General features: G+C 53.5%; 1 protein-coding gene across 1 annotated transcript in view; it reads left to right on the top strand.

The window, feature by feature from the left end:
- Window positions 1-13,666, top strand: part of LOC132400067 (potassium/sodium hyperpolarization-activated cyclic nucleotide-gated channel 3-like) — a 73,942-nt gene that overhangs the window by 52,579 nt on the left and 7,697 nt on the right. The window contains exons 6-7 of the mRNA XM_059981151.1: window positions 9,778-10,018; window positions 11,248-11,412. Of these exons, the coding sequence (XP_059837134.1) occupies window positions 9,778-10,018; window positions 11,248-11,412 (406 nt within the window). The remainder of the gene's footprint in view (window positions 1-9,777; window positions 10,019-11,247; window positions 11,413-13,666) is intronic.

Here is a 13,666-nt window from a genome sequence, read left to right as displayed (position 1 = left end):
ATCCACAACTCTCAGTAAACACCCGGGTCTCATCCCCAACTCTCAGTAAACACCCGGGTCTCATCCCCAACTCTCAGTAAACACCTGTGTCTCATCACCCACTCTCAGTAAACACCTGGGACTCATCCCCAACTCTCAGTAAACACCCGGGTCTCATCCCCAACTCTCAGTAAACACCTGGGTCTCATCACCCACTCTCAGTAAACACCTGGGTCTCATCCCCAACTCTCAGTAAACACCTGGGTCTCATCACCCACTCTCAGTAAACACCTGGGTCTCATCCCCAACTCTCAGTAAACACCTGGGTCTCATCCCCAACTCTCAGTAAACACCCGGGTCTCATCACCCACTCTCAGTAAACACCTGGGTCTCATCACCCACTCTCAGTAAACACCCGGGTCTCATCACCCACTCTCAGTAAACACCTGGGTCTCATCCCCAACTCTCAGTAAACACCTGAGTCTCATCACCCACTCTCAGTAAACACCTGGGTCTCATCCCCAACTCTCAGTAAACACCCGGGTCTCATCACCCACTCTCAGTAGCACCTGGGTCTCATCACCCACTCTCAGTAAACACCCAGGTCTCATCACCCACTCTCAGTAAACACCTGGGTCTCATCCCCAACTCTCAGTAAACACCTGGGTCTCATCACCCACTCTCAGTAAACACCTGGGTCTCATCCCCAACTCTCAGTAAACACCCGGGTCTCATCACCCACTCTCAGTAAACACCTGGGTCTCATCCACAACTCTCAGTAAACACCCGGGTCTCATCCCCAACTCTCAGTAAACACCCGGGTCTCATCCCCAACTCTCAGTAAACACCTGGGTCTCATCACCCACTCTCAGTAAACACCTGGGTCTCATCCCCAACTCTCAGTAAACACCTGGGTCTCATCACCCACTCTCAGTAAACACCTGGGTCTCATCCCCAACTCTCAGTAAACACCTGGGTCTCATCCCCAACTCTCAGTAAACACCCGGGTCTCATCACCCACTCTCAGTAAACACCTTGGTCTCATCACCCACTCTCAGTAAACACCCGGGTCTCATCACCCACTCTCAGTAAACACCTGGGTCTCATCCCCAACTCTCAGTAAACACCTGAGTCTCATCACCCACTCTCAGTAAACACCTGGGTCTCATCCCCAACTCTCAGTAAACACCCGGGTCTCATCACCCACTCTCAGTAAACACCTGGGTCTCATCACCCACTCTCAGTAAACACCCGGGTCTCATCACCCACTCTCAGTAAACACCTGGGTCTCATCCCCAACTCTCAGTAAACACCTGGGTCTCATCACCCACTCTCAGTAAACACCCGGGTCTCATCCCCAACTCTCAGTAAACACCCGGGTCTCATCACCCACTCTCAGTAAACACCTGGGTCTCATCCACAACTCTCAGTAAACACCCGGGTCTCATCCACAACTCTCAGTAAACACCCGGGTCTCATCCCCAACTCTCAGTAAACACCTGGGTCTCATCACCCACTCTCAGTAAACACCTGGGCCTCATCCCCAACTCTCAGTAAACACCCGGGTCTCATCACCCACTCTCAGTAAACACCTGGGTCTCATCACCCACTCTCAGTAAACACCCGGGTCTCATCACCCACTCTCAGTAAACACCTGGGTCTCATTCCCAACTCTCAGTAAACACCTGGGTCTCATCACCCACTCTCAGTAAACACCTGGGTCTCATCCCCAACTCTCAGTAAACACCCGGGTCCCCATCACGCACCCTCAGTAAACACCTGGGTCCCCATCACCCACTCTGAGTAAACACCTGGGTCCCCATCACCCACTCACTCTAAACACCTGGGACCCCATCACCCACCCAAAGTAAACACCCGGGTCCCCATCACCCACCCAAAGTAAACACCTGGGTCCCCATCACCCACCCAAAGTAAACACCCGGGTACCCATCACCCACTCACAATAAACACCCGGGTCCTGGTCACCCACTCACTATAAACACCTGCGTCCCCATCACCCACTCACTATAAACACCTGGGTCCCCATCACCCACCCACCCAGAATAAACACCTGGGACCCCATCACCCACCCACCCAGAATAAACACCTGGGTCCCCATCACCCACTCACTATAATCACCTGGGTCCCCATCACCCACCCACCCACAATAAACACCTGGGTCCCCATCACCCACTCACTCTAAACACCTGCGTCCCCATCACCCACCCACCTAGAATAAACACCCGGGTCTTGGTCACCCACCCAGAATAAACACCTGGGACCCCATCACCCACTCACTATAAACACCTGCGTCCCCATCACCCACCCACCCAGAATAAACACCTGGGTCCCTATCACCCACCCAAAGTAAACACCCGGGTCCCCATCACCCACCCTCAGTAAACACCTGGGTCCCCATCACCCACTCTGAGTAAACACCTGGGTCCCCATCACCCACTCACTATAAACACCTGCGTCCCCATCACCCACTCTGAGTAAACACCTGGGTCCCCATCACCCACTCACTATAAACGCCTGCGTCCCCATCACCCACCCAAAGTAAACACCCGGGTCCCCATCACCCACCCAAAGTAAACACCCGGGTCCCCATCACCCACTCACAATAAACACCCGGGTCCTGGTCACCCACTCACTATAAACACCTGCGTCTCCATCACCCACTCACTATAAACACCTGGGTCCCCATCAACCACCCACCCAGAATAAACACCTGGGTCCCCATCACCCACACACTATAAACACCTGGGTCCCCATCACCCACCCACCCAGAATAAACACCCGGGTCCCCATCACCCACCCACCCAGAATAAACACCTGGGTCCCCATCACCCACTCACTATAAACACCTGCGTCCCCATCACCCACCCACCCAGAATAAACACCCGGGTCCCCATCACCCACCCACCCAGAATAAACACCTGGGTCCCCATCACCCACTCACTATAAACACCTGGGTCCCCATCACCCACCCACCCAGAATAAACACCTGGGTCCCCATCACCCACTCTCTATAAACACCCGGGTCCCCATCACCCACTCTGAGTAAACAACTGGGTCCCCATCACCCACCCACCCAGAATAAACACCTGGGTCCCCATCACCCACCCAAAGTAAACACCCGGGTCCCCATCACCCACTCTGAATAAACACCTGGGTCCCCATCACCCACTCACTATAAACACCTGCGTCCACATCACCCACCCACCCAGAATAAACACCCGGGTCCTGGTCACCCACCCACAATAAACACCTGGGTCCCCATCACCCACTCACTATAAACACCTGGGTCCCCATCACCCACCCACCCAGAATAAACACCTGGGTTCCCATCACCCACTCACTATAAACACCTGGGTCCACATCACCCACCCACCCAGAATAAACACCCGGGTCACCATCACCCACCCACCCAGAATAAACACCTGGGTCCCCATCACCCACTCACTATAAACACCTGGGTCCCCATCACCCACTCACTATAAACACCTGCGTCCCCATCACCCACCCACCCAGAATAAACACCTGGGTCCCCATCACCCACTCACTATAAACACCTGGGTCCCCATCACCCACTCACTATAAACACCTGCGTCCCCATCACCCACCCACCCAGAATAAACACCCGGGTCTTGGTCACCCGCCCAGAATAAACACCTGGGACCCCATCACCCACTCACTATAAACACCTGGGTCCCCATCACCCACTCACTATAAACACCTGCGTCCCCATCACCCACCCACCCAGAATAAACACCCGGGTCTTGATCACCCAACCAGAATAAACACCTGGGACCCCATCACCCACACACTATAAACACCTGCATCCCCATCACCCACCCACCCAGAATAAACACCCAGGTCTTGGTCACCCACCCAGAATAAACACCTGGGTCCCTATCACCCACCCAAAGTAAACACCCGGTTCCCCATCACCCACCCTCAGTAAACACCTGGGTCCCCATCACCCACTCTGAGTAAACACCTGGGTCCCCATCACCCACTCACTATAAACACCTGCGTCCCCATCACCCACTCTGAGTAAACACCTGGGTCCCCATCACCCACTCACTATAAACGCCTGCGTCCCCATCGCCCACCCAAAGTAAACACCCGGGTCCCCATCACCCACCCAAAGTAAACACCCGGGTCCCCATCACCCACCCAAAGTAAACACCCGGGTCCCCATCACCCACCCAAAGTAAACACCCGGGTCCCCATCACCCACTCACAATAAACACCCGGGTCCTGGTCACCCACTCACTATAAACACCTGCGTCCCCATCACCCACCCAGAATAAACACCTGGGTCCCCATCACCCACTCACTATAAACACCTGCGTCCCCATCACCCACCCACCCACCATAAACACCTGGGTCCCCATCACCCACCCACCCACCCACCATAAACACCTGCATCCCCATCACCCACCCACCCAGAATAAACACCCGGGTCTTGGTCACCCACCCAGAATAAACACCTGGGTCCCCATCACCCACCCACCCAGAATAAACACCTGGGTCCCCATCACCCACCCAAAGTAAACACCTGGGTCCCCATCACCCACTCTGAATAAACACCTGGGTCCCCATCACCCACTCACTATAAACACCTGCGTCCCCATCACCCACCCACCCAGAATAAACACCCGGGTCTTGGTCACCCACCCAGAATAAACACCTGGGTCCCCATCACCCACCCACCCAGAATAAACACCTGGGTCCCCATCACCCACCCAAAGTAAACACCTGGGTCCCCATCACCCACCCAGAATAAACACCTGCGTCCCCATCACCCACTCACTATAAACACCTGCGTCCCCATCACCCACCCACCCACCATAAACACCTGGGTCCCCATCACCCACCCACCCACCCACCATAAACACCTGCGTCCCCATCACCCACCCACCCAGAATAAACACCCGGGTCTTGGTCACCCACCCAGAATAAACACCTGGGTCCCCATCACCCACCCACCCAGAATAAACACCTGGGTCCCCATCACCCACCCAAAGTAAACACCTGGGTCCCCATCACCCACTCTGAATAAACACCTGGGTCCCCATCACCCACTCACTATAAACACCTGCGTCCCCATCACCCACCCACCCAGAATAAACACCCGGGTCCTGGTCACCCACCCACAATAAACACCTGGGTCCCCATCACCCACTCACTATAAACACCTGGGTCCCCATCACCCACCCACCCAGAATAAACACCTGGGTCCCCATCACCCACTCACTATAAACACCTGGGTCCCCATCACCCACCCACCCATAATAAACACCCGGGTCCCCATCACCCACCCACCCAGAATAAACACCTGGGTCCCCATCACCCACCCAAAGTAAACACCCGGGTCCCCATCACCCACTCTGAATAAACACCTGGGTCCCCATCACCCACTCACTATAAACACCTGGGTCCCCATCACCCACCCACCCAGAATAAACACCCGGGTCCCCATCACCCACTCACTATAAACACCTGGGTCCCCATCACCCACCCACCCAGAATAAACACCCGGGTCTTGGTCACCCACCCACAATAAACACCTGGGTCCCCATCACCCACTCACTATAAACACCTGGGTCCCCATCACCCACCCACCCAGAATAAACACTTGGGTCCCCATCACCCACTCACTATAAACACCTGGGTCCCCATCACCCACTCACTATAAACACCTGCGTCCCCATCACCCACCCACCCAGAATAAACACCCGGGTCTTGGTCACCCACCCAGAATAAACACCTGGGTCCCCATCACCCACCCACCCAGAATAAACACCTGGGTACTGGTCACCCACCCACAATAAACACCCGCGTCCCCATCACCCACTCACTATAAACACCTGGGTCCCCATCACCCACTCACCCAGAATAAACACCTGGGTCCCCATCACCAACACACCCAGAATAAACACCTGGGTCCCCATCACCCACCCAAAGTAAACACCCGGGTCCCCATCACCCACTCACTATAAACACCTGGGTCCCCATCACCCACTCACTATAAACACCTGCGTCCCCATCACCCACCCACCCACCATAAACACCTGGGTCCCCATCACCCACCCACCATAAACACCTGCGTCCCCATCACCCACCCACCCAGAATAAACACCCGGGTCTTGGTCACCCACCCAGAATAAACACCTGGGTCCCCATCACCCACCCACCCAGAATAAACACCTGGGTCCCCATCACCCACCCAAAGTAAACACCTGGGTCCCCATCACCCACTCACTATAAACACCTGCGTCCCCATCACCCACCCACTATAAACACCTGGGTCCCCATCACCCACCCACCCAGAATAAACACCTGGGTCCCCATCACCCACTCACTATAAACACCTGGGTCCCCATCACCCACCCACACATAATAAACACCCGGGTCCCCATCACCCACCCACCCAGAATAAACACCTGGGTCCCCATCACCCACCCAAAGTAAACACCTGGGTCCCCATCACCCACTCTGAATAAACACCTGGGTCCCCATCACCCACTCACTATAAACACCTGGGTCCCCATCACCCACCCACCCAGAATAAACACTTGGGTCCCCATCACCCACTCACTATAAACACCTGGGTCCCCATCACCCACTCACTATAAACACCTGCGTCCCCATCACCCACCCACCCAGAATAAACACCCGGGTCTTGGTCACCCACCCAGAATAAACACCTGGGTACCCATCACCCACCCTCAGTAAACACCCAGGTCCCCATCACCCACCCACCCAGAATAAACTCCTGGGTCCTGGTCACCCACTCACTATAAACACCTGCGTCCCCATCACCCACCCACCCAGAATAAACACCCGGGTCTTGGTCACCCACCCAGAATAAACACCTGGGTCCCCATCACCCACCCACCCAGAATAAACACCTGGGTACCCATCACCCACCCTCAGTAAACACCTGGGTCACCATCACCCACCCACCCAGAATAAACACCTGGGTACTGGTCACCCACCCACAATAAACACCCGCGTCCCCATCACCCACTCACTATAAACACCTGGGTCCCCATCACCCACTCACCCAGAATAAACACCTGGGTCCCCATCACCCACTCACCCAGAATAAACACCTGGGTCCCCATCACCCACCCAAAGTAAACACCCGGGTCCCCATCACCCACTCACTATAAACACCTGGGTCCCCATCACCCACTCACTATAAACACCTGCGTCCCCATCACCCACCCACCCACCATAAACACCTGGGTCCCCATCACCCACCCACCCACCCACCATAAACACCTGCGTCCCCATCACCCACCCACCCAGAATAAACACCCGGGTCTTGGTCACCCACCCAGAATAAACACCTGGGTCCCCATCACCCACTCACTATAAACACCTGCGTCCCCATCACCCACCCACCCAGAATAAACACCCGGGTCTTGGTCACCCACCCAGAATAAACACCTGGGTCCCCATCACCCACTCACCATAAACACCTGGGTCCCCATCACCCACTCACTATAAACACCTGCGTCCCCATCACCCACCCACCCACCATAAACACCTGGGTCCCCATCACCCACCCACCCACCCACCATAAACACCTGCGTCCCCATCACCCACCCACCCAGAATAAACACCCGGGTCTTGGTCACCCACCCAGAATAAACACCTGGGTCCCCATCACCCACTCACTATAAACACCTGCGTCCCCATCACCCACCCACCCAGAATAAACACCCGGGTCTTGGTCACCCACCCAGAATAAACACCTGGGTCCCCATCACCCACTCACCATAAACACCTGGGTCCCCATCACCCACTCACCATAAACACCTGGGTCCCCATCACCCACTCACCATAAACACCTGGGTCCCCGTCACCCACTCACCATAAACACCTGGGTCCCCATCACCCACTCACCATAAACACCTGGGTCCCCATCACCCACTCACCATAAACACCTGGGGCCCCATCACCCACTCACAATAAACACCCGGGTCCTGGTCACCCACTCACTATAAACACCTGCGTCCCCATCACCCACCCACCCAGAATAAACACCCGGGTCTTGGTCACCCACCCAGAATAAACACCTGGGACCCCATCACCCACTCACTATAAACACCTGGGTCCCCATCACCCACTCACTATAAACACCTACGTCCCCATCACCCACCCACCCAGAATAAACACCCGTGTCTTGGTCACCCACCCACTATAAACACCTGGGTCCCCATCACCCACTCACTATAAACACCTGCGTCCCCATCACCCACCCACCCAGAATAAACACCTGGGTCTTGGTCACCCACCCAGAATAAACACCTGGGACCCCATCACCTACTCACTATAAACACCTGGGTCCCCATCACCCACTCACTATAAACACCTGCGTCCCCATCACCCACCCACCCAGAATAAACACCTGGGTCTTGGTCACCCACCCAGAATAAACACCTGGGACCCCATCACCCACCCAAAGTAAACACCTGGGTCCCCATCACCCACCCAGAATAAACACCTGGGTCCTGGTCACCCACCCAGAATAAACACCTGGGTCCTGGTCACCCACCCTCAGTAAACACCTGGGTCCCCATCACCCACCCACAATAAACACCTGGGTCCCCATCACCCACCCTCAGTAAACACCTGGGTCCCCATCATCCACCCAAAGTAAACACCTGGGTCCCCATCACCCACCCACCCAGAATAAACACCTGGGTCCCTATCACCCACCCAAAGTAAACACCCGGGTCCCCATCACCCATCCTCAGTAAACACCTGGGTCCCCATCAACCACCCACCATAAACACCTGCGTCCCCATCACCCACCCACCCAGAATAAACACCTGGGTCCCCATCACCCACCCTCAGTAAACACCTGGGTCCCCATCACCCACCCAAAGTAAACACCTGCGTCCCCATCACCCACCGACCCAGAATAAACACCTGGGTCCCCATCACCCACCCAAAGTAAACACCCGGGTCCCCATCACCCACCCTCAGTAAACACCTGGGTCCCCATCACCCACCCAAAGTAAACACCCGGGTCCCCATCACCCACCCTCAGTAAACACCTGCGTCCCCATCACCCACCCACCCAGAATAAACACCTGGGTCCCCATCACCCACCCAAAGTAAACACCCGGGTCCCCATCACCCACTCTGAATAAACACCTGGGTCCCCATCACCCACCCAGAATAAACACCTGGGTCCCCATCAACCACCCAGAATAAACACCCAGGTCCCCATCACCCACCCAGAATAAACACCCGGGTCCCCATCACCCACCCACAATAAACACCTGGGTCCTGGTCACCCACTCACTATAAACACCCGCGTCCCCATCACCCACCCACCCAGAATAAACACTCGGGTCCCGGTCCCCCACCCATAATAAACACCTGGGTGCCGGTCACCCACCCATAATAAACACCCGGGTCTCGGTCACCCACCCACAATAACACCCGGGTCCCGGTCACCCACCCATAATAAACACCTGGGTGCCGGTCACCCACCCAGAATAAACACCCGGGTCCCGGTCACCCACCCATAATAAACACCTGGGTGCCGGTCACCCACCCAGAATAAACACCCGGGTCCCGGTCACCCACCCATAATAAACACCTGGGTCTCGGTCACCCACCCACAATAAACACCCGGGTCCCAGTCACCCACCCATAATAAACACCTGGGTGCCGGTCACCCACCCACAATAACACCCGGGTCCCGGTCACCCACCCACAGTGCCCTGAGATACCCTTGGGTGTTCATCTCTGTCCCTCCCACAGGAGATTGTGAACTTCAACTGCCGGAACCTGGTAGCCACCATGCCGCTCTTCGCCAACGCTGACCCCAACTTTGTGACGGCCATGTTGACCAAGCTGCGTTTCGAGGTGTTTCAGCCGGCTGACTACATAGTGCGGGAGGGGACGGTGGGCAAGAAGATGTACTTTATCCAGCATGGAATAGTCAGCATTCTCACCAAGGGAAGCAAGGAGACCAAACTCTCAGATGGCTCCTACTTCGGAGGTACTTGGGCCACTTCCCCTCTCCATTCCAGCTGCCCTAAACCCGGCGTTAGCATGTGGCAGAATTGGGCCACCTGAGTGGGAATTAAAGGTCGAGGGACCTTTAAAGGTCAAGGCTTAAATTCACTCAAATCCACTGCTTTTCATGGTAAAGTAATCAGTGTTGGGACAGAGACACAGAGAGACTGGGAGAGAGAGAGACACACACACATACACACAGACACAGAGAGACATGGAGAGAGACAGAGGCAGGAAGAGAGATAAAGATAGGGAGACAGACAGAGACAGAGATACAGAGGCACAGAGTGACAGAAAGAGGGAGGGGGAGAGAGACAGACAGACGAAGAGAGACATGGAAAGGGAGAAACAGACAGATAGAGACAGGGAAAGACAGACAGACTGACAGACACAGGGAGAGAGACATATAGACAGAGGTAAAGAGGTGTGGGGTTGTTAAGGGATTAGAGAACCTGAGTCAAATTTACAGCAACTGTCTTAGATGACAAGGAATTTGTTGTAATTTGGTTTCAGTACAGTGCCAAAACATACATTGACTGTAGATAATGAACTCAATAAATAGTACAAAGAAAGTAACTGAGAAGTAGTATCCATGGGTTCATGGGCAACTCAGAAATCTTATGGTGGCGGGGAAGAAGCTGTTCCTAAATAATTGATTGTGGGTCTTCAGGCTGCTGTGCCTCCTCCCTGATGGTGGTAACGAGAAAAGGACGTGTCCCATATGGTGAAGGGGGTTTAATGAAGTTTCTATAGATAATAAACACAGATGCTAGAAATCCAAAGCAATGCACACAGAGTTCTAAAGGAACCCAGCAGGTCAGGCAGCATCTATAATAAATAAACCGTCCATGTTTCCGGCTGGTTCCCTTCTTCAGGACTGGAAAGGAAGGTGGGGTTGGGGGGGAGTGGGGGGTGGTGAGAAGCCAAAATGACCTGCTGAGTTCCTCCGGCATTTTTTGTGTTGCTCATAAAAATAATGAGTTTTTATTGACATATTTTTGAAGTGATCTCTGTTGTAAGATGAGAGACAGACAGACTAACAGAGGCACAGGGAGCAAACAATCAGACAAGAACATGGAGTTTCCTGTCGACCCTAGGCAGTGTGGGGGGAGGAGATGAGGAGGGACAGGGTCATTGGGGGTGGAGTGGGAGGGTTCGAAATGTGGGAGTTGTGCGATGGTACGAAGCTGACTTGCTTTCTCCCTTCCCCAGAGATCTGCCTGCTGACCCGTGGCCGGAGAACGGCCAGTGTGCGTGCAGACACCTACTGCAGGCTCTACTCGCTATCTGTCGATCACTTCAATGAGGTGTTAGAGGAGTACCCCATGATGAGGCGAGCCTTCGAGACCGTAGCCATGGATCGGCTCAACAGGATAGGTAGGGACAATCAACGACACCCCAGCCGACTTTCCAGGCCCCAGGCTGTGTGACTCTTCCTGGGCATTGCGCTCCCCCACCCCCACCCCAGAGTCAGGGGCCGGTCAGCCTGTCCAGTCTGTATCACAGGAGATGAGGAGGACATTGGGACACTGAACAGTACAGCCCAGGAACCAGTCCTTCGGCCTACAGTGTCTGTGCCTACCACAATGCCAATCCAAAATATTCCCACCTACTGTCTATATCTTTTCCTTCCCTGTTGATTAAATGCCTCTTAAACACCACTGTCAATCTGTTCCACCATCACCCTGTTCCAGGAACCCACCGCTCCGTGTGTTTTAAAAAAACCAACTTGTATTCCTTATCTCTGCCCCGATGAAGGGTCTTGGTCCGAAGTGTCAACTCTTTATTCCTCCAATGCTCCGAGTCGCAATAGCATCACACAAACTGCAACGTTTATGCAGCACCCCTTTAATCCTACTCAACAAGGGCAATTCATGGCCCATTTAGCCCTCTTGTTTCCTTGATATTTCTCAAGGGCCCTGTCTGATTTCAGTTTCCTAAGCCTTGCATGAGCTTCCTTTACCTTTTGATTAAATATACAACGTCCCTTGTCATCCATATTTCCCAAACCTTGCCACCCTTGTCTCTCTTCTTCACAGGAACATGTTGATCCTGAATTTTGACATGCTGACCTTTAAATGACCTCCATGTCACTGTTCGAAGTAAATTTGTTATCAAAGTATGCCTTAGTCACCATATACTACCTTGAGATTAATTTTCTTGCAGGCATTTACAGGAACATAGGAAAATAAAGAAATACAATAGAATTTATTAAAAATAATAAATAACAAAGACTGACAAGAAGATTTAAAAGTATGCTTCTTAAAGAGAAATTCCAGGCTGCAGACTGCAGCAATAACAGTTCAGAAGATATAATTCTGGTAGTTTTGTGAGTTGCCCACATGAAGTTGCCGTATATCACCAGCACCATCTTGGAAAGAATGTCAGATGCGTTCTTGGCCAGAAATGGTTGTTTTCAGTCTGCACTCCCCAGCTTCTGCCCAATATCATTGTAATTAGACTTTCCCCCAAGTCCAGTCTTATCCTCATCCATAGGAAAGCTTCAAAAAATGCTCTCCCATTGAAAATTTGATCACTCCCCAAAACAATGTCTGGTATGGCCTCTTCCCTGGTTCAACTATCCATATGATTTGTCCAGCTACTAGGGCAGGACAATAGTGTTTGGTTGATGTAATGCTTTGCAGCACCAGCTTAAGACCAGGGTTCGATCCCCACCAGTGTCTGTAAGGAGTTTGTGTTCTCCCTGTGACTGCCAGTTTCCTCCGGCTGCTCTGGCATTAGGGTTAGGGTTGGTGAGTTGTGGGCATTAAGGTTAGGGTTGGTGGGTTGTGGGCATTAGGGTTAGGGTTGGTGGGTTGTAGGCATTTGGGTTAGGGTTGGTGAGTTGTGGGCATTAAGGTTAGGGTTGGTGAGTTGTGGGCATTAGGGTTAGGGTTGTGGGCATTAGGGTTAGGGTTGGTGAGTTGTGGGCATTAAGGTTAGGGTTGGTGAGTTGTGGGCATTGGGGTTAGGGTTGGTGAGTTGTGGGCATTAGGGTTAGGGTTGGTGGGTTGTAGGCATTAGGGTTACGGTTGGTGAGTTGTGGGCATTAAGGTTAGGGTTGGTGAGTTGTGGGCATTAAGGTTAGGGTTGGTGAGTTGTGGGCATTGGGGTTAAGGTTGGTGAGTTGTGGGCATTGGGGTTAGGGTTGGTGAGTTGAGGGCATTAGGGTTAGGGTTAGTGGGTTGTGGGCATTAAGGTCAGGGTTGGTGAGTTGTGGGTATTAGGGTTAGGGTTGGTGGGTTGTGGGCATTAGGGTTAGGGTTGGTGAGTTGTGGGCATTGGGGTTAGGGTTGGTGAGTTGAGGGCATTAGGGTTAGGGTTGGTGAGTTGTGGGCATTAAGGTTAGGGTTGGTGAGTTGTGGGCATTGGGGTTAGGGTTGGTGAGTTGAGGGCATTAGGGTTAGGGTTAGTGGGTTGTGGGCATTAAGGTCAGGGTTGGTGAGTTGTGGGTATTAGGGTTAGGGTTGGTGGGTTGTGGGCATTAGGGTTAGGGTTGGTGAGTTGTAGGCATTAGGGTTAGGGTTGGTGAGTTGTGGGCATTAAGGTTAGGGTTGGTGAGTTGTGGGCATTAGGGTTAGGGTTGGTGGGTTGTGGGCATTAGGGTTAGTGTTGGTGAGTTGTGGGCATC

This window comes from Hypanus sabinus, chromosome 9 (genome assembly GCF_030144855.1).
Source record: "Hypanus sabinus isolate sHypSab1 chromosome 9, sHypSab1.hap1, whole genome shotgun sequence".
NCBI classification, from domain to species: Eukaryota; Metazoa; Chordata; class Chondrichthyes; order Myliobatiformes; family Dasyatidae; genus Hypanus; species Hypanus sabinus.
This window is presented reverse-complemented; position numbering and strand designations above follow the sequence as displayed.